The sequence below is a fragment of the Artibeus jamaicensis genome, unplaced genomic scaffold (assembly GCF_021234435.1).
Source record: "Artibeus jamaicensis isolate MK-2021 breed Jamaican fruit bat unplaced genomic scaffold, CSHL_Jam_final contig_781, whole genome shotgun sequence".
Lineage (NCBI taxonomy): Eukaryota > Metazoa > Chordata > Mammalia > Chiroptera > Phyllostomidae > Artibeus > Artibeus jamaicensis.
The window spans coordinates 2748278-2769795 of record NW_026521968.1 but is presented as its reverse complement, the minus strand read 5'-3'; the positions used below and the strand labels follow the sequence as shown (position 1 = coordinate 2769795).

At 52.2% G+C, this 21518-nt stretch overlaps 1 protein-coding gene across 3 annotated transcripts in view; it reads left to right on the top strand.

The window, feature by feature from the left end:
* The window catches only part of ARHGAP44 (Rho GTPase activating protein 44), a 180879-nt gene extending 159523 nt beyond the window's left edge, over nucleotides 1-21356 (top strand). The window contains exons 17-21 of one of the 3 annotated variants that reach the window (XM_053672691.1): nucleotides 8001-8222; nucleotides 12164-12321; nucleotides 15035-15415; nucleotides 17403-17451; nucleotides 19890-19979. In XM_053672691.1, the coding sequence (XP_053528666.1) occupies nucleotides 8001-8222; nucleotides 12164-12321; nucleotides 15035-15415; nucleotides 17403-17410 (769 nt within the window). In that variant the 3' untranslated portion in view covers nucleotides 17411-17451; nucleotides 19890-19979. Of the gene's footprint in view, nucleotides 1-8000; nucleotides 8223-12163; nucleotides 12322-15034; nucleotides 15416-17402; nucleotides 17452-19889 lie in introns of all 3 variants that reach the window. The other 2 variants (XM_053672690.1, XM_053672692.1) reach the window with 2 other exon arrangements.
* Nucleotides 21357-21518: the final 162 nt, after the last annotated feature.

The following is a 21518-nucleotide window of genomic DNA, read 5'->3' as shown; positions in this document are numbered from 1 at the left end:
AAAATTTGCTGGATAGATCGATCTTGGGTGTAGGTCTTTGGATTTCATGAATTGGAATACTTCTTTCCAGACCCTTCTTGCCCGTTAGGTCTCTTTTGAGAAATAAGCTGACAGTCTGATGGGAACTCCTTTGCAGATGACTGTCCCCTTATCTCTTGCTGCTTCTAGGATTCTCTCCTTCATTTTCATCTTGGCTAATGTAATGATGATGTGCCTTGGTGTGTTCCTTCTTGGGTCCAACTTCTTTGGGACTCTCTGAGCTTCCTGGATTTCCTGGAGGTCTATTTCCTCTGCCAGATTGGGGAAGTTCTCCTTTATTATTTGTTCAAATAAGTTTTCCACTTGTTGCTCTTCTGCTTCCCCTTCTTGTACCCCTATAATTTGGACGTTGGAATGTTTAAAGATCTCCTGAAGGTTCCTAAGCCTCTCCTCATTTTTTTAAATTTTCGTTTCTTTGTACTTTTCTGTTTGGTCATTTTTTTCTTGGAGGCATAGGTGAAAACACTGTGCCTCCTCACACAGTCAAGTTTAAAAACAACAAAGTTTTAGTAACAAAAATGCAACCAAAACACAGAAAATTGAACTGTACGGATGTCCAAGAACAAGGAATCATTCAGCCAGACCGGTAAGAGGGGCGGAGCCAGTGGCTGGCAAACCGGGTTGCTCAGGAAAACTCAGCCGGACAGACCCAGGCACAGGCGGCGATTGGCGCAACCCAGGCGTGGGGTTGCAACGAGCAGACCCAGTGAGGGTGCAAGGTGGCAGGCTGACCACAGTCACACATTTGCACACAGATAAACCAGGCAAAGGAGCAAGGAGTGAGACAGACCGTGCAGGCCCCAGTGGTGGGAAGCAGCAGAGGGGATCGCTATTGCCCCTCTTTGACCCCGCCCCCACTTACAGCGTCACAACCCAGCGACTGAGTTGCCCCACCCTGGTGAACACCTAGGGCTCTGCCCCTCATACGTAACAGGTGCAAACAGACCACAACATTATGGCTCAAAAAGAACTCAAAGCCCCAGAGCCAATAACTCTAAGCGACCAAGAAATAGCAACCTATCAGATGCACAGTTCAAAACACTGGTGATCAGGATGCTCACAGAACTGGTTCATTTTAGTCACAAATTAGAGGAACAAATGAAAGCTAAACTAATTGAAATGAAGGGAAATGCACAGGAAACCAGTAGGGATGGAAAGGAAACTGGGACTCAAATCAAGGGAGTGGACCAGAAGGAAGACTTGACATCTTATTATACTCCCTTTTACTCTGAGTTGGCCTCCACAACTCACTTAACTAACAGGACATAGCAGAAGTGATGTTCTGGGTCTTCTGAAGCCAGGTCAGAACGAACCTTATAGCTTATGCCAGGTCTCTTGGAACACTCACTCTTGGAACCCAGCTATGTTGCTGTGTGGGAGTCCAAGCAGCCCCTTGGAGAGGAACTGAAGCCCCTGGCCTTCATCCCCAGCCAAGCACTGAGGTGACAGCCAGCACCAACTTACTGGCTTTGAGAGTGAGTCATCTTAGTCTTCTAGGCCAACTCAGGCAACCTCAGCTAGTCCTGTGTATTGTAGACAAGCTGTCCCTGTCTGACTCTGCCAAAGCTGTGGAGTTGTGACCTAGATAAGTAAGCTACCAGGTTTTGAGAGTCATTTGTTAGGCAAGAAAATGTAGCCAGAACAAGCTTTTAAAAAAGAATACAGATGTCCTGCTTCCCACACCCCCCTTCCTCCAATCTGACTTAATTGGCCTGGGCTAGGATTCAGGCAGTGGTATTTGTTGAAGTGTACCAGATATCTGCTAATCACCCTAGATAATGCTAATGCACATCCAGGGTTGAGGACCACTGAATCAGAGAAAAATGTTGCCATTCTGGATAAAGAACTTGGCAATGATACCATTTTTAGAAACATTTCCAAGCTTTCCTACTTTAGCCATTGAGTGTCACAGTATTAACAGGTCACACTAGTGGTCTCTACACTTTCCTCAGCTCCCACTTAAATTGTAGGGTGCAGTTTATCATGTATTTTTAATGCCTTGTTTATATTATCTTTTTGGTTTGTTTTATAGAATAGTGATGTTTGTTTCTTGGATCATTTGTCTCAAATAATAAATGAAAGTAAACTTGCAAATCCCATCTACTTTTCTGACAATGGCAGAAGTGTTGTCCGTGGTTACATCAAGTATTTTTTATGAAAGACCTATTGCCCCTAAAAGAGTTAGCCAGGATGTCTGCTCTTGCCCATGGCTCAGGATGGACTTGTGGGCCCTGAGTATTTGTCAGGTGCATTCATGGGCTGTGTCCGTAGCAACATCTGAACAAACTCAACAGGGATTCTTGAAGGACCTGTGGAGAAGCTCAGAGGCAAGAATAGGAAAGACATCAGGGATAAATTGTCCTTGCTAATGTGTCACATCTCTACCCTCCCCATGGCTATCATCCCCACTTCCTACTCCTCTTGCCCCTACTCCCTGCCTGAGGCCAGCCTCAGACGTCAGGCAGACCTCGCCAGTACTGCCACTGCCCCCTCACTACCTCATGACCTACCCGTGTTTTTTGCTGCCTGTTGCCACTTCCTGGCTCTGGCCTACGTTCTCTATACCTGCCCTGATGGCTGACACACCTGTCTCCTTGCCCATGCTCCTTTTTAGTCTCTCGTCCCCCTAAACCCACTGGTGACAAGTCCCAGTAGCATCTGTGAAGCTGCCCACAGACTCTTGGATCCCCATGGGACAGCAGTTTGTTCGCAGAAATCTGATGAGCCTGGCTTTTTCTGTGCAGAAGACCAGCATGCAGCTCCTCTTTCCAGTCTCAGAACCTGTGTGCCTGTGCCCCTTCCCTGGCTCCACAGTGGGCTGTTCCTCAGAGGCTCTCCCCCTGAGCCCATTGGCAGCAGCCCAGGAAAGCTATGAGGACAATAGAGCAGAGCTAGCCATCTGCCTGAGAGCTCAGCTGGGCGTGTGACCCCTCCTCAGCCTATGCTGCTCTGGGACAGGTCCAGTCCCACCATTTAGACCTTAACTTGGGTGACCTGGAAGAGGCATGTTGAATTGGGAAGGTCTGAGGGTAATCTGAATGGCGCTGTTTGGAATACTGATTTGACTGTTGGTTATACAGGATCAGTGAGGAAGATGGATATCTGGAGTCTAATGAGTTCCTGAAATACATGGCTCAACACATTGAAACTATTTTCTGTAATGTATTCTATATGACTTCTTAGAGTTTTTATCTACCTCCATTTCCCATGAGTAATAGGGTTAATTCTGCAACCACAGAATATACTAAAGCCCAGTGGGCTGGCTGGGGGAGTGGGAGGTTGCAGGAGGCTCCCCAGGGCATAGGAGACCTTCTGTAGGTGGGAGGGGTTGTTGCCATTCAGGATGAGTCCTTTGCACCCTGTCACAGTTCCTTTCCCAAAGACACCTCTCTTTCCTTTTCCCCTGCCGTGATGATGTGGCTGGGGCAGTAAGACTTGGGGGTGTGCGAAGAACCTCTTGGTTACATACCACAAGTCTTCATAAGGTGGCTGTGGCATGCATCCTTTTCCAGACTTGTTGATTATAGAGCCTGTTGTCACAAAGCAGTCAGAACTAGTGATCCAAGGGACTCACTTCTGTAAGTGGGAGGAGGGACCGCATGTTGTGGATAGATGGTGCCATCGCCTTATTTCAGGTGGGGCCTGAACCTATGCTGACCTAGAAAGTCATCCCACATGCCAGTGGAGGATTTGACTCTTGTTTTGGGTTTGGATCAGTCAGATGCACCCTTGAGAAGTATGTTATTAGCCCAGGCCCCACCTCAGCTTCCAAATGTCCAGGTTCACCCATAACAGATGCTGCAACCAGGTCTGTGAGGTATGGCCAGACTGACCTCAGCCTTTACTTGCACTGGGGAGGCAAAGACACGTTGTCATCATATAATTGGGAGAGGCATTATCCCTGAAGGAGCTAGAAATGACCTGATGCTGGCCTCTCTGTGTGAGTATGGGGTAGACGAAGTCTTCAGATGTTTAGGTCCCTTGTCACTCGCCTTGGCTATCCAGGATACCATATGGTGACTCCGCAGGTCCCTGCCACTGCTACACATACTCCAAGTACATCTTAAACATTCTCTGAACTTCTAAGTCTTTGGTGGACATTTGGGGAGCTACCCAAATTCTTGGGGTCTGCATCTGACAGCTAACCCATTTCTTCTCTCCCTTCTCCTGGCCGTCGCCAAAAGTAACTGATTTCTAGAGCAGAAATTAAAAACTTCTAGATCTCTATAGACTTAAATATTGTCAAAGACAAACATTGGCTGACACCTCTAGCTAACAATGTACCTAGCCAGGCCTCAGAAATCGAACTGCGGATGTATATCCTACGGAGGGGGAAAGTCCCACTAACCCTTGACAACTTATTTCCTAGCATGGTCCACAGCAAACTCTATTCAGTGATGAATGTATTGTTTTGGTAGACACCTATTCTTGGACCTGGATCTTCCAACTTTCAGATTTTGGTTTTTTATTTCTATCGTTTGCTGGGGCAGGCCTTTGTCTCTTTTAATGTTTAAGGTTCTGGATCTCATGGTTTTCTTGTGTGGGCTCCTGGATTACAGGCTTTAAAGCAGGAAGGCCATCTTCTTTCCTTCATCAGGAAATATTCATAGATCTAATCTTCTACATCCTTTCCTTACCCACCTTTGCGGGAAGAATAACCCGATGGGAAACAGCCCTTTGAAAATGCAGAGTGTGAACTTTGGCATGGGGCTCTTTGAGTTCACATTTTGGCCACATGCCTGAGGAAGCTACTTAACCTCTGATTGCTCCAGTGTCTTCATATGCAAAGTGGGGAAATAATAGTAAACAACAACCATAGAATTGTTGTAAGCGTTAAATGAAATTTTACTTATGAAGTGTTTAAAACAGTGCCTGATATATGTTAATGTTAGCTGTATTTAGCACATACACTAGATTTTTTAATTACGGTTTTAAGAGAGCAATGTGGCTGGGTGCACTTTCTCCCCAGTGAGGCGCCCTGACCAACCCATTCTTTGACATCTCACTAAAAACACCTCCAGTGTTCTTATCCGTCTCCACCTTCCCAGGAGTGACTGGGCTACTTCTGCAAGCACAACATATACTAAAGCTCAGTGGACTGGCTGGGGACAGGAGAAGGTTGCAGGGGGCTCCCTGGGACATGGGAGACTTTCTGCAGGTGGGGAGGGTTGTGGCCATTCCTGGCTGAGTCTCCAGTCCCCTGTCACAGTTCATTCCCCGAAGAGGCCGTCAGCCAAGATGAGCCTGGTGCTTTCTTTCTTCTTACCCTGATGACCTGGGCTGGGCAGTGAGACTTGGGGATTTTGTGAGGATCCCCTTTGTTTTTCTGTTTCTTAAGCCTAGAATCATCCAAGTGGGCTTCCAGCAATCCCATCCTCTGAAACCCACTGTGGCCCATCTAACTCAAGAAGCCTAAGGAGCATAGGGAAAGTAGACTCTTACCTCTCTCCTTATTTTTGTTTCCCTTACTTCCAGCAAAGAAGCCACCCTAAAATCTTTTCACATTTAGAGCCAGTGTTAGGAAGGGAAGAAATCTGATGGCAGGCCTATAAACCCAGCTGACATAACCCAGATGGGGTCTTTCTAATATTTCCACCGCATATCATGCCTGACTCACTGACACAACATCCTTATTCCCTGTTTGATCGGCCCATTTTAGACTGAGGTTCACTCTACGTATTTATCCACAGAGATTGTTTAAAATCATCTGTACTTGGTACCCACAAGGACAGAGCTTCATCTTAGTTAAGGCTACCACTTCCCAATCTCTTAGTAGATGCTAGTAATTTGTACACCTAGTTCTAGTTGTTCTTTACAACACCCCTAAGGAAAGGGAGATGGTGTTGCCCAGAGGATAGCAGATGGTAAATATCATACAGTAATGAGAAACTCATTCAGACACCAGAGCCCTCCTTTCGAAGCCCTGCTCTTGGCCACAGGACTGTGCTGCTCCCTAGAAGATTCGTGGTGAGCAGGGCAGGGAGTGGGGTCACCCCATTATAGAGTTGCTACTCCAGCTCTACACTATCCAGCCACCAAGCCTTTTTCTCCACTCCATAAAAATATATGATTCTCTGTACCTCCAGCTGGTCAACCCCATAAAGTTCTGTTTGTGTAGCTAGACAGACCGCTTATGGGCGCAGCCTGTGTTTCCCATTGCTCAGTGGAATGAGTATTAAGCTTCTTTCTCTCTGCATCCTAATAAATTCTGAAGACCAAGAGCAAAAGTTGGATACTCCCTTGTAGCTCTCTTTAAACATCCGGGATGTGTCTGGACCCTGTCCCACATTTCTGGGCGGCCTCTGAGAGTAATTCCAAATCCCCTACAGGGAAGATGCTTATTTCTTGGTGGAGGGTCCTTAGACCCAAGATGACATTGAAAGCAAGTGAGTCCTGGAAAGAGACTGACCCCACTTGCCCCGGCCCCCTCCCCCGCAGAGCTGCCTCCTCAGAGCCGTACGGGAGATTGTAATGTTAGCACTGACCCGAGGTGCAGAGAGGCCTAGTGAACCTGCAGAGGAGGGTGTGTCAGGAGGCTGTCCCTTCCCCCGAGTGGGGCGCACTAGGTCTACAGCCCCAGCCCTTCATTGTGTGCCTCACTGCAGGCTGTGTCCCTTAAGGCGTATTTCGTTAACAGACCCAAAGGCCACTACAATCTTCAAACTTGACCCCTTTAAAAAAAAATTCACTGCACTTCCACATGGTCCCTTTGACCTTGTTGGAAGGCAGGACTCATGGTGTGATAGCTCTGTGCCTCTGACTAGTGTGGGTGAAGAGGTGAGAGTAAGCACAAGGGGACACTCATACCCACACCCCACTGCACATATGCCTGGTAAAGGCAGATGCTGGCTGGGAGCACGTGTTTTCTACCTAAGTGAGTGTCTGCATGTGCCCTTAATACTAGAAACATTAGCTCTTGCCTTAGTCAGTGAAGGCCTTGCCTATGTACCTCATAGACCAGAGGAGAGGGCGTTAACTGCCTCATAAGCCAGGCAGACGACTACTGTACTTCCCTCGGTTTTTTTCTCCCTTTTGATGCCCTTTTCTCCCACCCCTGCCCCTACACACCTCAGTATCAACCATTCAGCCTCTCTGTTCACCTGTGAGCTTAGTAGGATAAGATTTTTCACTCACACAAATAGAAGAGCCACTTTAGGAGACCAACAAAATGGAACTGAGTTCTTGGCACAATGAAAGCCCCACGCTGAGACCCTGACCTTGACAGGAGACAACCTGTATGTCCAAAGGGAGAGGCATAGTCTTTTTGACACTAATATCTGTATGTTTCTGTCTCTGCAGCCTTAGGAAAATCCAAAGGTACAGTATCCTCCGGTAGCTACAGGCCATGTTCAGTCTCTGGGAACTAAGCGAGCCATGCCTTAGTGAGCTCTGCCAGAGGGTGAATGTGCCATGTCTGGTTGCTTGGCCGACTGACTTGAGGCTGACTGTGTTCCCATCATTGACATGGAACCAGAGCAGAGTGACTGTAGGCATGAGCGGCCCCTTCCCACCTGTACAGAAGCGGGTGTGGCCTGCGGAGGTTGAGGCTTGGCCAGGTCCTGGGGCTAGCACAGGTATTTAGATGTCTCCTGCTGGTTGCTGCCTTGTTCCAGTCTCATGCTATCCTTGTCCCTGTCCTGCTCACCCACGTCTCCCACTTGGGAGGAGTGAGTGCCTTCCAGACATGCTGCATTCTGCCCTCAAAGACCAGCTGGCTTTGGCAGCGGGTGGAAGCGTAGCTGCCCGCTGGGGTGAGGCTGGCAGGGCAGCTGGAGGCTCCCACAGTGGCCTGTCACTCTGCGGAGCCCTGCCCACACCTCCTCGCTTCCCTGGGCCCAGGAGGGTGCTACGGCTGCACTGCTGTTCTACCACTGACCTGCTTGAATGTGTCCGCTTCATGGGGGAGGGAGCCTGTCACCTGCCATGTGTGGATAAGCACGTGTCTTTGTGTCCCTCACCAGCATGGGCGTGAGGGTGATGGACACATCCTGGGTGGCTCGAAGAGGCTCCTCCGCAGGCCGGAAAGGGTCATGTGCCCCGCCCTCCACGCAGCCCCCCGCCCCGCCTGCAGAGCTGGCCGCGCCTCTGCCCTCACCCCTTCCGGAGCAGCCTCCAGAGGACCCCACAGTGCCCTCACTTTCTCCATCCAGCCTGGGCCTCCAGCCTGGGGCTGAACAGACCAGGTAAGCCCGGGCAGGCTGCCTTCTATGTTGGGGGTTGGCAGGGCTCCCTGCACCTGCTTCCAGCCTCTCGAATTCCATCATCCCCCCATTTCTACACATTCACATTGGCCTTCCACATCATACTGGTGCCCAGGAAGTCACCACAGCTCCCTGAACTAGCAGATACAGGCCAGGCTGTCCGAGGAGAATATCCCTAGCAGACAGCAAATTTACCCAGCGGTAGCAGCTTGTACAGTCGTGTGGGGAACCTCAGTTCCTGGCTCTCCATTTCCCCTCCCTCTGCCATTACAACTTTCCTATTTTTGCAGTTTAGAATTTCAGTACTTCTCTTTTCCTCTCCTCTACCTTTAGATTTATGGGGCCATGTTTACTGCTAACAAGGGTGCAAACCAGGGAAGGGGTGAAGGTCATGCAGTCATGCCGGCTCAGTGAACTTTGCAGCCAGCTGCATGGTTGTATTTCTATTCTCCTAGGGGGAGAAAAAAGGTGGAGAACAAGCTCATTTCATCACTAGTTCAATGAACTGTTGCAGAGAACTGTGTCCACCCAAAGCCGAAACATACGATCTGTGCTTTTAAGGTGTGCTCATTCCAGCGAGCAGATGCTCAGGATGATTAAGGCACGTGACCACACACAGGGTCTCTGCAGGAGGAGGCTGGGCCTGCCTTTCCTTAAAGGGGTGGCTTCCAGAAGTGGGACGTGCACAGCGAACTCCTTTGCCGTTCTGTTCCTGTGTTTCTGTCTGTTCTCAAATAGCAATTCAGAGAACTAGAAAGGCTTCGTCAGATCAGATGTCACTGTGCATTGTCATTGGAGGACGTGGCATCCCTCCATGGCCAGTGAGGTGAAAATCAGGGACCACGAGAAGCTGAACCTTTAAACCCAATCTCTGCTTGCAAGCTCACTCACATGCACACCCCCTCCCCCCTGCCAAATGAAGGTATTGTGGGTACTTTCCCTGTAATGGGGAGATGAGAAAGGGAAAGGGGGTAGTGACAGAGCTTGGGAGAGGGAACTGATACTGGATGTGCTGGGGTTGTTGCTGATGGCTCCAACTCTGGGGACGAGTGGAGCTGGCCCTGGTGGGGTGCTCACCAGGCTACAGGCCCAGGAGAGTGAGCTCAGGGGAGAAGCAGAGGCTGATGGTTGTGGGCTGGCGAGGCAGACAGGAAGGAAGTGGACCAACAGGAGACTTGCCGGAAAGATTCCCTCTACAGACACTCAGCGGCTTCATCCTGATTTCCTATCTTATAACGGAGACCTGGTGCCAAACATTTGACATATGAGTGAAAATTCTAGAAAATGCCCCTCAAGGATGGATTTCCCCTGGGCCTGAGATGTTCTCAGATGTTACGGATGGGTGGCTTTGCAGAGTCACTCATAGGTGGGGAACATGGCCCTTTGGTTGGGTGTTTAAAAGGGTGTTTAAAAGGTCAGTCCCATTGCTCTGTGGCCCTGCAGTCCCCTTTTCCTGGAGTAGCCAGCCCTGTAGCTTTCCTTCGGGTGTCCTGTCCCTGTTGGCCTTGTCCCACTCTCCTACTGTCCCCACAGGATTCCTCCCAGTGCAAACCAGTGTTCCATTGATTTTCTGTTTCTCTGGTTTTTCGGTTTTCTGGACACTTGCAGCCCTGATGGCATTTCTTCCAGTTGCTGGATCCCTGTTACGGCCCTCTCTTCCCTCCCTGTGACTTGCTCCTATCTCCCCACTCCCTGCCAGCTCCGGCCCCTCATCCCCTCTCCTTCCAGGCTGGTGGCTTTCTCTAGCCAGGCTCAGCCTCAGCCTCGGCCTCAGCCCGCTCATCTGCATGCCATTAACTCTAACCCCAAACTCTGCTTCCTGCCCCTTTGCACTCCAGCTCCCTGAGTCTTGTGTTCCAAAATTAACCTGTCCTCAAACATGTTGTAAACTGTGCCTCAACCATGTGGCACCCCTAAGGACCAGCTTCTACCCCACCTCTCCCCCTGGGTAAGCTGCACCTGGGCTGGGGACAGGATCCAGGCTGTGTAGGTAAATTCCTGTTCCTGCTGTGGGGGTATGTCCAGGCGGAAGAGAAAAGAAAGGTGAATTCCTTGGTCCCTAGATTCTTATCCATCTAGGGGAAAGAAGAAGAGTCTGTTATGCCTCGAGAAGCAGTTATTTTGTTTGCTTGTCTTGTGTTTTCTTTTGTTGCTTTATTGTTTTGATTTTACCTTTCTCTCGCGGGAGGCAGAGATGGATGGAAGAGTGGAGGAATGTTAGGCATTAGTGCCTGAGTGCCTGGCCATCTTGGGCCTGAAAAGGAGTGAAAGACAAGTTCTTGCCCAGCCAGAGTGAGGCAAGGGGGAGTGAAGCAAGGGGGGGGGCAGTGAGGCAAAGGTCGTCATTCTTGCCGTTTATTTTTTTTAATATTTAATTTATTTATTTTTAGAGAGGGGGAAGGGAGGAAGAAAAACATCAATGTGTGGTTGCCTCTCATGTGCCCCCTACTGGGGACCGGGCCTGCAACCCAGGCATGTGCCCTGCCTAGGATTCAAATCAGTGACCCTTTGGTTCACAGGCTGGTGCTAAATCCACTGAGCCACACCAGCCAGGGCTCTTGACATTTATTCACAAGACAGAGAAAGGAATTAATGCTCTCCTGGCCCTCTGAGGAAACAGCCCTTCCCCTTGAGTGGTATAACACTTACCCTGAGAAGGGGAGAGTGTACTGCTGCCTCGAACAAACAAGGCCTCCCCTCCCTCCCTGCCGTGGGGAAAACTAGCTGAGCATGGGTGGCGTTTGCTGCTCCCGCCCAGGCTCCTCCAGCCTTTCTTGCCATACCCCCAGGGAGTAAGTAACATATTCTTAGCTCTTTCATATTTGGAGTTTCCAGGCTTATTCAGGGAAGAAATGAGCTCTCACTGCTTTTGCAAGGAAGAAATAACCAGCATGAAGGATTTAGGTTTCCATGCTTCTGTTTTCTACCTGAGGGCACCACAGTCCATGTAGGTTCTAGCAAGAATGACAGATAGCTCCCAACCCCTAGGTCACTGCCCTGATTTCCCAGGGGTTCCTGCAGCACTGTGTTGAACACAGGTGAGGACCCTGTGGGGAAACTTGAGGGTCGCTTGATAATGTCTGCCATGGGTGGCATGACGGGATGGATGGTAGGGGGTGAGCATTCAGCCCCATATTTGCTGTCCCTGGTCTGTGGAGTGGAGTTGAGCAGGGTGTCTCTTAACATGTACTCGATCCTTAGGAGAATGCCTGAGAAAGAGCCAGCACTGAGGGATGAGCCCTCTTTGGGACCTGGTAGCTCAGGGTGTCCTTTTATCAGTTGGAGAACCTCCAGAAACCCTCGGTGCCATCAACCCTGATTCCCCTTCCAAGGCCGAAGGGCTGGGACTTGAACTGGCCCACATTTGGGAGTACCGTCGGGGTCTGTTCTAACCCTGTGGTTTGCTGGGACCTCCTGAGTTTGAGGAGGAGCCCCCAGTTCATCCCTGCTCTGAGGTGTTACAGACATTCAGAGAGAGCCGTGGCCATGCAGTTTCGCAGTGGGAGCCCAGGCCTGCAGCCCTCACTGGCACACTGACACCGGCGAGTCCTCCTGCTCTGCTGTGCTGGGGCTACAGAAGAGATGAGCACATTTACATGTTCCAGTTTCAGGATGTCTAAGAGTCCTGGGGTTGATCACAAGGTGCAGAGGGGGCTCAGGAACCCTGCCACCCCATTACCTGGGTCTCCTAGTGGAGAGAGGATACAGGCGTGGAAAGGAAGCCAAAGGTGAGGGCCATAGAGGATGCAGGCCATCAGAGCCCCAAGAAGGGAGAGTTACCACGGGGGGCAACTTGAAAATGTTAGGAAGGACCTGAGACAGGCCAGAGGTGGCCCGGAAGAACACCCATTACCATCCACGTGCTAGTGCTGAAGTTGCCCAAGTTCAGGGGTTCTGCTTTGTCCTGCGTGCTTGTGTTTCAGCACTTCCAAAGGCAAAGACCTTTCTCCAGGGTCTGGGCAGAAGGGAACTGCAGGCTCCAGCCAAGGGGCACCCTGCACAGGGACGCAACCAGGGACACAACCAGGCACCAGCCCCAGCCAGCCACCGGCAGACCAGAGCCCTCACACTCTCCGGAAAGGTATGTCCCCACCACCCTCCCCCCACGACCATCTCTGGCCAGGATAGCTGCATGCCACCCTGAGAACTCATTTCCCTCGCCTAACGTGGATACTTAGAAACCATGTGCTTAGTGAGACATTCCTGGTCTGTGCTTAGAGGTGTGGGAGATAACCCACCCCAAGGGGAGGGTCATCTCACTGGGGCTAATTCCCAGTTTGCTCATTTGTACAGAGGGCTCATTAGGGGGGTGTACAGGGTATGGCCTCCCACACACCGAGACCTCTGTGTAGAGTGGCTGCTCAGGAGGACACGTGTCTTCCGAGGTCCCTAGCAGGCCCCATGACATGGTTTAAGATGTGTATGGAGTCCTGCAGGAGACCCCCTGTCAGCCATCACCTCACACAGCTACCTGCCCCTGGGATTGTTTGAAGAATGGGACAGAGAGGAAGGAATCAAATTGTTCCTGCCGGAGTCCCATCCTTTGACATTTCTGCTTCAGAAGGTCTGAGAATTTCTACCCTGACCTCTGAGCCAGAATCTGCCACTGGAACCCACTGTAAAAGGCCCAGTTATCCTCTCTGAAATGACTCCCAAAAGCTGAAAACATGCTCCATGGTGACATTGCATAAATGGGGAGCCGCAGCGCATGTGTGCTTATTCAAGCCTTTTTTGTTTTTACCTTATGCCATTGCTTTGCAAAGGTTTTAAATTGTTTAAAATAGCATACATGTTGTTTAGTTTGCTCTCGATTCAGGCCTTTCCAGCTTCTACAAGTGGCTTTAGCTCTAGGATTTGCGGGACAGAGCTGGTTCACCCTAGGCACTCATACCTTCATGATGGGGCCTCGCCAGGCTGCCTGGCTCAGGCTGCTGTGTGATCCCATTACCCAAGTCTGCTTTCCCCAGCCCCTCCAGTCCCTTCCCTGCTCTTGCCTTCTGTGTTCACAAGTAGTCGCCCCCACTGTGGGCAGAGCTCTAAGGGCCAAACAGCAACAGGCAGAGCCGCTGTTCTGAGCACTGTAGGTTATGTGGGGCGCTCCAGGGTTTTTCCCCAGACCGACAAGTTTTCCTCTTACTCTGGGTGGAAGTCCTCAGCCACGTTTGTGTGCCAGGCCTTTAACCCTCCCCCCAGCCCAACCACACAGGGTCAGGGCTAAGCCCTTGTTCTGTCCAAAGGCGGCAGCTTCCTCATGCCAGCGGCAGCTTGACCCTTTTTGTTCTCACAGCACCTTGGACCTGTGCAGACAGCGCAGCCCAGGGTGACGGACGTCCCTTTCCCCAGTGACATTCAGTAGCCCAGTCATCATTTGAAAGATCCAACTTTCTTCTCCCTGCTCCGCCATTGCCCACTCATGGTATACTTAGCTTTTTTTTTTTTTTTAACCCTTCAACCTTTGGACAGTGTGCCCAAAGTTTTACCCCACACCCTCATCCTGTAACTACCCAGAAGTGGTAAACATCACAGACATTTGAAGTTTCAGAAGTTAGCCAACCCCAAGAGGGGTCATTTCATCACTGGTCCCTGGTTCACTCATTTGAACAGTGGGTGATGTCACTGCCTCCTCCCTGTCCGATCACATTGGAGAAGACACATTCAAGCATGATTCCCAGGGTGCCTGTCCCCTGGCCTCAGCCAGCACAGCTGAAACATGGTTTAGTTAAGTCACAGCGACACAGTACTGTGCACACACGGTCCCACTCAGTGATTGCAATGTGCCTTGGGGCGCCCTGCGGGTGAGCTGGGGAGGGGTCTGAGCCTGTTAGGTTGGCACCCTAAAGAATTCATCCCCTTCTTGTCCGCACTGCAGGAGCCAGGGGAGTGTGCGAGGCGTGACTGGGGTAGGTTTAGGTCCATGCAGAGGGGAGAGAACAGTCCCTGATGCCTCCTTGAGGCTTAGAAGACCATTTCTTCTAAAATTTGGGGTACCCACAGCCAGGCCTCCCTTAAGTCTGACAGATGAGTGATCACTTTTGCAAGATGTTTGTTCTGAATGTTTGAACTTCTCATCTTTCCTGGTTCATTTGCAATAAAAAGTATAATAGATTTGTCATCCTTTTAGCACGATTAAGCAAATAAAAAGGAAAATGAAGGCAATGCGGCAGAGGCTGGGGCAGTGCATCGATGCATCTGCACCTAGTTACATCCGGAGGGCACCACTCTTAAAAGCACCTCTGGGGCCAGGAGGAGGAAGGGACGGAAGGCATACAAGGAATAGGCCTCTGTGGTCCAAGTGTTTGGCCCTTGGACAGGTTCAGCCAGAAGTTAGCATTTCCTCTTCTGGGACTGTCGTCCCTCCCAGGGTCCACTGTCACAAGTTGAACCCTCATTGTCCCATGTCGGACTCTGGTCACGGACTCAGTCTTCCTCAGTGTACCTCTGCCACCATGGCCGCTCAGGAGTGGTAGCAGGATGCTGGCACTCAGCTGCCGCCTCGGAGGGGAGCGTGTTCTGTGATTCAACTGCATGTGTGTGCAAGCATGTGTGTGTGCAAGCATGTGTATAGCTCATGGCAGGCATCCAGAGACGAGAAGGAGAAATTAGTGAGCAGAGGGGAAGATATGAAAGCATGCAATTCTAGGTGAATTTCAAAAAATTGTCTGGCCTGCTCTCAGGGCACCAAGAGCTGGGGTGGCCAAGGGCAGGAGCTGGTGAAGGGTGTGCTAACAATCCTGTGGGCCACAGGCTTCACTTAACATTGTGTGTTGCTGCTGTTGTGTTGTTTTCCCTTCCAGTTTCCAAGAAGTTGGCCCCGATTCCACCCAAGGTTCCCTTTGGCCAGCCGGGCGCCGTGACGGAGCAGTCTCCCAGCCAGCCCTCCCCACTCAGCCTGTCTCCTACGCCACCGAGCACCCCGTCGCCCTACGGACTGAGCTACCCCCAGGGGTACCCCTTGGCCTCAGGCCAGCTCTCCCCAGCTGCCGCAGCACCCCCTTTGGCCTCTCCTTCTAGCTTCACAAGCACTTTAACCAAATCACGGCCCACCCCTAAGCCCCGGCAGAGGCCCACCCTGCCGCCTCCGCAGCCGCCCACGGTGAACCTCTCCGCCTCTAGTCCGCAGTCCACGGAGCACCCAGTACTGGACGGCATGTCCCCCGGGGAAAGCATGTCTACAGGTAACCCAGCCTCAGCTTCCTCGGGTGCCTCCGTGAAACTCAGCAAAATGGGCCACGTGCACGGACAGCTAGTGCCAGCCCCAGCTAACCAGTCTCCGCCTGCGGTAGGGCAGCCAGGCTGGTGTCACATGCAGCTTCTCAGAGGGCTCCTCAGACACCCCACCAACCAACCAGTGGACCGCCCTTCCAGATGGACCCCAGGCATCCTGCAGAGGGGCTTCTTAGGGGGTTTCTCCAAGTGCGTGCTGCTGACCCAGGGCTCTGCTTCTGTTCTGAGCTGGGGGTTGAGTGCTCTGAGTTCTTTGGGGTGGGGCCTTTGGAGAAGGCTGGAGGCTGCGTACTGATTGTGGACAGAGGGCCCCAAAGCCTGGTGAGGGCCTGGAGGCTTTCCCAGGCTTCTCGACAGGCACACCCCCCCGCCCCCCGCCCCCAGCTGGAGAACAGATGCTTAGAACCAAAGACATTTTTTTTGGTATTAATTAATAAGCCTAATTAGAAAAATGTCTTTCTAGTAATACGTATTTAGGCAGGGGTCAGTTTCAAAAAAGATGGGTGTCCTCCTGGTTCTCAGAGGGGCTAACTGGACAAGCCCACATGCCGAAGTTTAGTTTTGCTTTGAATTTAAAATCAGAGATGGAGCTATTTCCCCCAGGAAGGTGTGTAAGCCTGAAACTGTAGCATACATGTAGCAGAAGCCATTTGTAGGTGGGAAGAAGATGACACTTTTGGAACATCTCCCCGGACACAGACCACACGAGGTTAGAAACTCGGCACATTTGCCATGGCCACCGGAGCCGGGCGGCCAAAAGCAAGAGCTTTGTCCTCTTGCAGGCAGGCAGGCCAGGTGTTGGGCAGTGTCTTGGAACAGAGTCAGCCTCCACCCTCCACCCCCACCCCATTCACCAGGCAGGCAGCAAGGCCTGAGCACATCTGCTGGTCTTATCCCCATTAGCAGAAGGTAAGGCAACGGGACCAAGCACTCCCCCCTCACACACACCACACTTGCCACAAACACACATCCGTGCCTCCGCACCACACAGATGCACACACTGCAGATACACACTGAGAGCAACGATGCCCTAGGGGCACTGGGCATTCTCACGGAGGTTGTGTTCCTGCCCCTCGGCCCCCACAGCCATCTCTAGGGCTGAGTCCTGATTAGATGGCCGGCTTAGCCTGGGAGGCTTGGCTCCTTGCTGCCTTTGAAACATCTAGTCCAACGTGAGTGTTTATGATGGGTGAGATTTAAATAGTGTGAGGAGCAGCTGTCTGGTGATTTGGCTTGTTTCTGGATGTGATTAATGTTGAAGGTCCAGCCACTGTCATCTACCAAAGCTTGTAAGAAGTTAAGGAAATTCTCGCTTGAATAGCAACAGCGTGCACCACTTCCCCTGGTGGTTCTCGGTGATGACGTGTGTCCTCGGTGAGCCCTGCTGGGAGGGATCACAAGCCCACTGCCCTCGGGGCTCACAGCCACACCCCGGCAGTTCATGGTCACCCCAAGTTGTCAAGAGGGGGCACTCCTCACAGCACCTTAGCCTGCCAACTTCTGCAGCCACCCCAAGGAAGGGACACAGATTACTGCTGATGCCAGAAGCAACAGAATGAGCAACAGCTATCACTCTGAGGCAACCGTGAGACAGAAAGGAGAAATTTGGGGGTGAAGAGTGTGCAGGAGAAAGCACTGAGGGACAGGTGGTGTGCCCACCAGCACAGGAGGAATAGAACAACTCCTTTCCGTGGCCCCCACTTCTGAGCTGCTAACTTATAGCCTGAATCACACCCCCCACCCCACGTGCCTGTTCTGTTTGCACGTTCTGTGGCAGCAGAACCTGGTTCTGTCCTGGGGTGCACAGGCCTCGGGGCCAGAGCAGAAGCTGAAGTGATTTGGTGTGGTTCCCTGACTGAAACTTGACATAGTTTTTGTTGTGCTCTTGTTTCGTCATGTTTATTGCTTTCTCCGAATACTGTCATTGTGTCCTTGCAGCTGTGTGACGTGTGCCGCAGTGTTGGATACGTGTGAGGGGATGTTCAGGGTAAGCGGCCCCAGCCTGCCCCGTGCTCCCGCTGGAGCCAGTGGCCACCACTCGCTGCCCGCCTCCTGCATGTGGCTCAGACCTGCACAGCGGCTCCGCCCCTGTCGCTTCCCCAGCCTCAGGAGCTGCCAGGCTGCAAGCTCACTGGGCTCTCTGGGATCTCTGGCCGTGTCTTTGGTCGTACTTTCTTGGCTGTTGGAGACGGGGGAGAAAGCCAGTCACCTAGTCTACCATCCCTTCCTCTCCACATGGTTGAAAATTGAAGGGTCACAGGCCTGTTCATCACATGATGAACTTCTGCTATCATCGGCATGCCTGCCGAAGACTTCTGTGTCCCATGTCCAGGGACAACGCCTCACGTGCACGCCTCAGCCCCCTAGTGTAGGACGTGTCCGAGGAAAGGCCTGCCCACTGCCAGCCCCCACCATGCAAGTGCAGCCTGTCTCATGTGAGTGCGCACTAGTTGGACTCCACTTTCAGACCCACAGCCTAGCTTGCTGTCTCCTAGGCTGAGTCAGCTGGCACATCCTGAGGACTCCATAGTATCACAGTGTCCACTGAGCTCATTGTTTTCTACCTCTGTACAATATTTTGGAACATTTGTACCCGGTCTGCCTGGTCTCCTCCTGTAAAGAGCAGATGCTAAAAAGAAGGGGTGACCAGAGTGAGCCAGAAGAGGGCTCTTGGGTGGGTGCCCCCATGAGAGCCGCAGACCAGTGACAGGCATGGCAGGAAGGCATCCAGCACCCACAGATGGGTCTCCTAACTTCTGACGCTTCCTCGGAAACAAGAAACAAGCCACCCTGCCCTCCGCACCCCCAGCATTGTCAGCAGGGCCTCTCCCCGTGCCCTCTCCACCCTCATCCCAGGGGTCTCTGAGGGAACCGCCAGGAGAATAGCTGAGCTGCTCGTTCCCAGTGCCTGCTCTGGGCTGGGTGTGTGTGCTTTGCCTGCTCTGTCTCTGTCACACAGACCTGTCACCATCCTTTGTTGTCCCCGTCTGGCTGTGGGGCACAGGGAAGGAAGACACCTGTCCAAGGCTGTATTCTCCCTGGTGATAGGTGGGACTTGGACTCCAGGTCTCAGGGCCTGTGCCTTCCCCAACACAGAAAGAAAGCATGGAAGGCGGGGTGCACCCAGGGCCAGGAGTGGCTGCTAGGCCCCCAGGGATGGGCCCCAGCAGTGAGGGCAGGACACAGGCGCCCTCTGGAGTGGGAGTAGGAGCAAGTGGGCCTCACTAGCGGAGCTGAGACCGCCCCCCGCCCCAGTCTCTGCTCCCTCTGGCGGCAGGATGAACACAGGCAGAGATGACGTTCTAATGACTGCTGGGTGTGGGGTGAAAGAGAAGGACCTTTGTTCTAAAGCTTCCATGTCTGTATAATGTCTTTTAGGACTGTGTCCAGATGTCTGTCTGTCTACTTGGTATGACATTCTTTGGGCTAATTCTTTTACTTAAAAAAAAAAAACACAAAAAGCCAATAAAAAGGCAACAAGATGCCCACCTCCTCGTTCTGGCCCAGGGCCGTCTCCCTCCTAGGTGTGCTTCTCCCACAACCCCTGTGCTGCCCCAGGCCCGGGGCACAGCCAGGCGAAGTGGAGGCAAACACTGAGCAGACCAAGGAAGGGGGCGACATGACAGAGGAAAAAGGGCCCAGGGCCCACGGCTCCAGGTTCCACAACCTTCCAGGGAGCCTCCTATTGCCCCCCCCCCCTCTGTGTAGTGCAGTCCCAAGGCCTGGGGCACCTTGGAAGAAGGTGCAGAGCAACCCCAGGGCCTAGCACACAGCCTCGCCTGGGCCAAGCTGCCTGATTTCCAGGTCAGCTTTGCCACCTTCAACCCCACAGGTGCCTCCAACCCCACAGACACTGAGCCCTGTTACCACAGGTACATTCTTCCTGATCACCTCCCAGGAAGGTGATGTACGATGAATGACCCGTAGTGCCCAAACAAGGCTGTATTGGAAGTGAGCCGCTTCCCAAGGGCTCAGAGGGGGTGGTTTCCTACATTTGGGGAGGAGGTTGCTGCAACCGCTGCCAGGCTTCAGAGGGCACCCCTCTGCCTGGCCCCGGCAGCATCTGAAGTATACTGTTCCTGGCCTCAGAGTGAGGGCTCCCATTCATTGGGAAAACGGGGTGTTTTTCCACTGCCACTGCAGGCCTCAGGGAACTAACTGCAGCCCTGAAATCCCCAGAAAGCTGTCACTGGGACCGGGCCCAGAGGGATCTGGACACTGGTCCTACAGGCTTGCTTGTTCATAGGAGCAAAGTGGCCCAACCCTGCCCTGACCTCCCAGTCAAACGCTTCAGCCAGGCCCCAAGTAAGCTGGCCTTGCACTGGCCAATCTGCTGCTGCTTCCTCACGCAATTGCAACTTGTAGCCTGACGTCCCTATCCTTAGCCAAAAGCCCCTTTTCACCTCTCTCTCTGCTGACTTCCAGATCTTGTTCACTTTGATGTCCCCTCCATCCACGTAGAGCTTGGGTCGACGCTCCGCCTGAGTCCCCTGGAGCATGCACGGCGACCCTCGGTGACTGAGAAGAGGGACTCAGAGGAAGAGTCTGAGAGCACCGCCCTTTGACATGCGTGTACACACCTGGGCCCAGTCCAGCACACAGCCAGAGCACCCCTGGGCCTGCCAAGGGTTCTCCATTGGCTCTTTGCTGTCACTGCCAACACAAGGCTGTAGTTTTGCAGAAAACTGCCCATCTCCAGCCTGTGTGGCAAATGTTGGTGGTGCCAATTTTGTGTGTTCCCTTCGGATGGTGACTTTGGCCTTTTGTTTGATCTTTGCCTTTTGACTTTGTGCCTATTTGATCCACTTTCGGCCTCTGTGCCCAGCAACAGCCCTCCGAATCCAAGGGCCTGCCAGTGGGAACTGTCTCTGCAGGACAGGGCTGTGAGGGGGGTGGAGCTGTCCCCGGGTTAGGCCTGGGGCCTCCGATGGCTCTGATGGCAAATGGCTTTGTGGCTGCAGCAGGGAGATGGGGTGGCAGGGGCTCTTTGCTCTGGGGCACTAGATCCAGGACCCTCGGCGTCCTGGGGCACTGCCCTGCCTGCTGCCCAGGGTGGGGAATGCCCTTCACTGTGGGGTCTGAAGTAAATGGCTTAAAACAAAATGTTTCACTTCCTAAGTTTCATTTTCCACACCCTGTGACTGAAAGCTCCTGTTTTTACCTTATCGTTTTACACTTTTGAATTTAAAAAATGATTTTAAGGATGTCTAGAGGGCCTAAATGTAGCTCCCTGCACCCTGCCTCAAACATCAGATAATGTGACAGCCCCACAAGGTGTGTGGGGTCCAGGAGCTGCCACTTCTCTGGAGGTCACAGGTGAACAGAAATAACCGTTACCTGAAGCAGGCGGCAGGAGGTGGCGCCGGCCCTCGGAGACACCAGCTCAGCCCGCAGCGCTGCGGGGCCGAGCTTCGCCCCAGTGCCAGGCTCTCGTCCTTCCTTGTCCCTCCTCGTGAAGCCCCACCTGTGCCCCGGCTCCCGGAGGAGGGCACGGACGGCGCTGGGGAGCCTGTCACACTTGGGGATGGAGGCGGCGAGAGACATGGGGGCCATGCATGCCAAGTCCAACTTCACAATTTTATCCTTTTAAAATATACCTATACATGATATATTTGTATATATGAAATTTCTATTTGTTTAATTTGAGCCATTTGATCTAAACTAATGTACAGGTGTAAAATTAGAAATTTACACACTTAGTTATTTTTCCCCAACCGTGTAAAACCGCTTTTCTCTGACTGTGGGACTGGCCAACTTGGACGCTAGCAGCTTCACGCACTTCCTGGCAGGGGCAGCTCAACACCCAGTTTGTAATGAAGCCCAGGGGTTGAAAGTATCTTTAAAAACATGTACAAATAGTTGTCAAAAGTCATCTTATTAAAATAGACTCATTCTCCCTGAGCATGGCTGTGGTTGTTTAAGAGACACGTGGGGACGGGGCCGCGGCGCCAGCTGCTGCGTAGGGAGGAGCCTGAGGGCAGGGTAGGCCCTCCCTCTGCAGCTCTCATCACCCAAGTGGTTTATGCGTCTCTGTTTTCCTAGGTAGGGAGAATA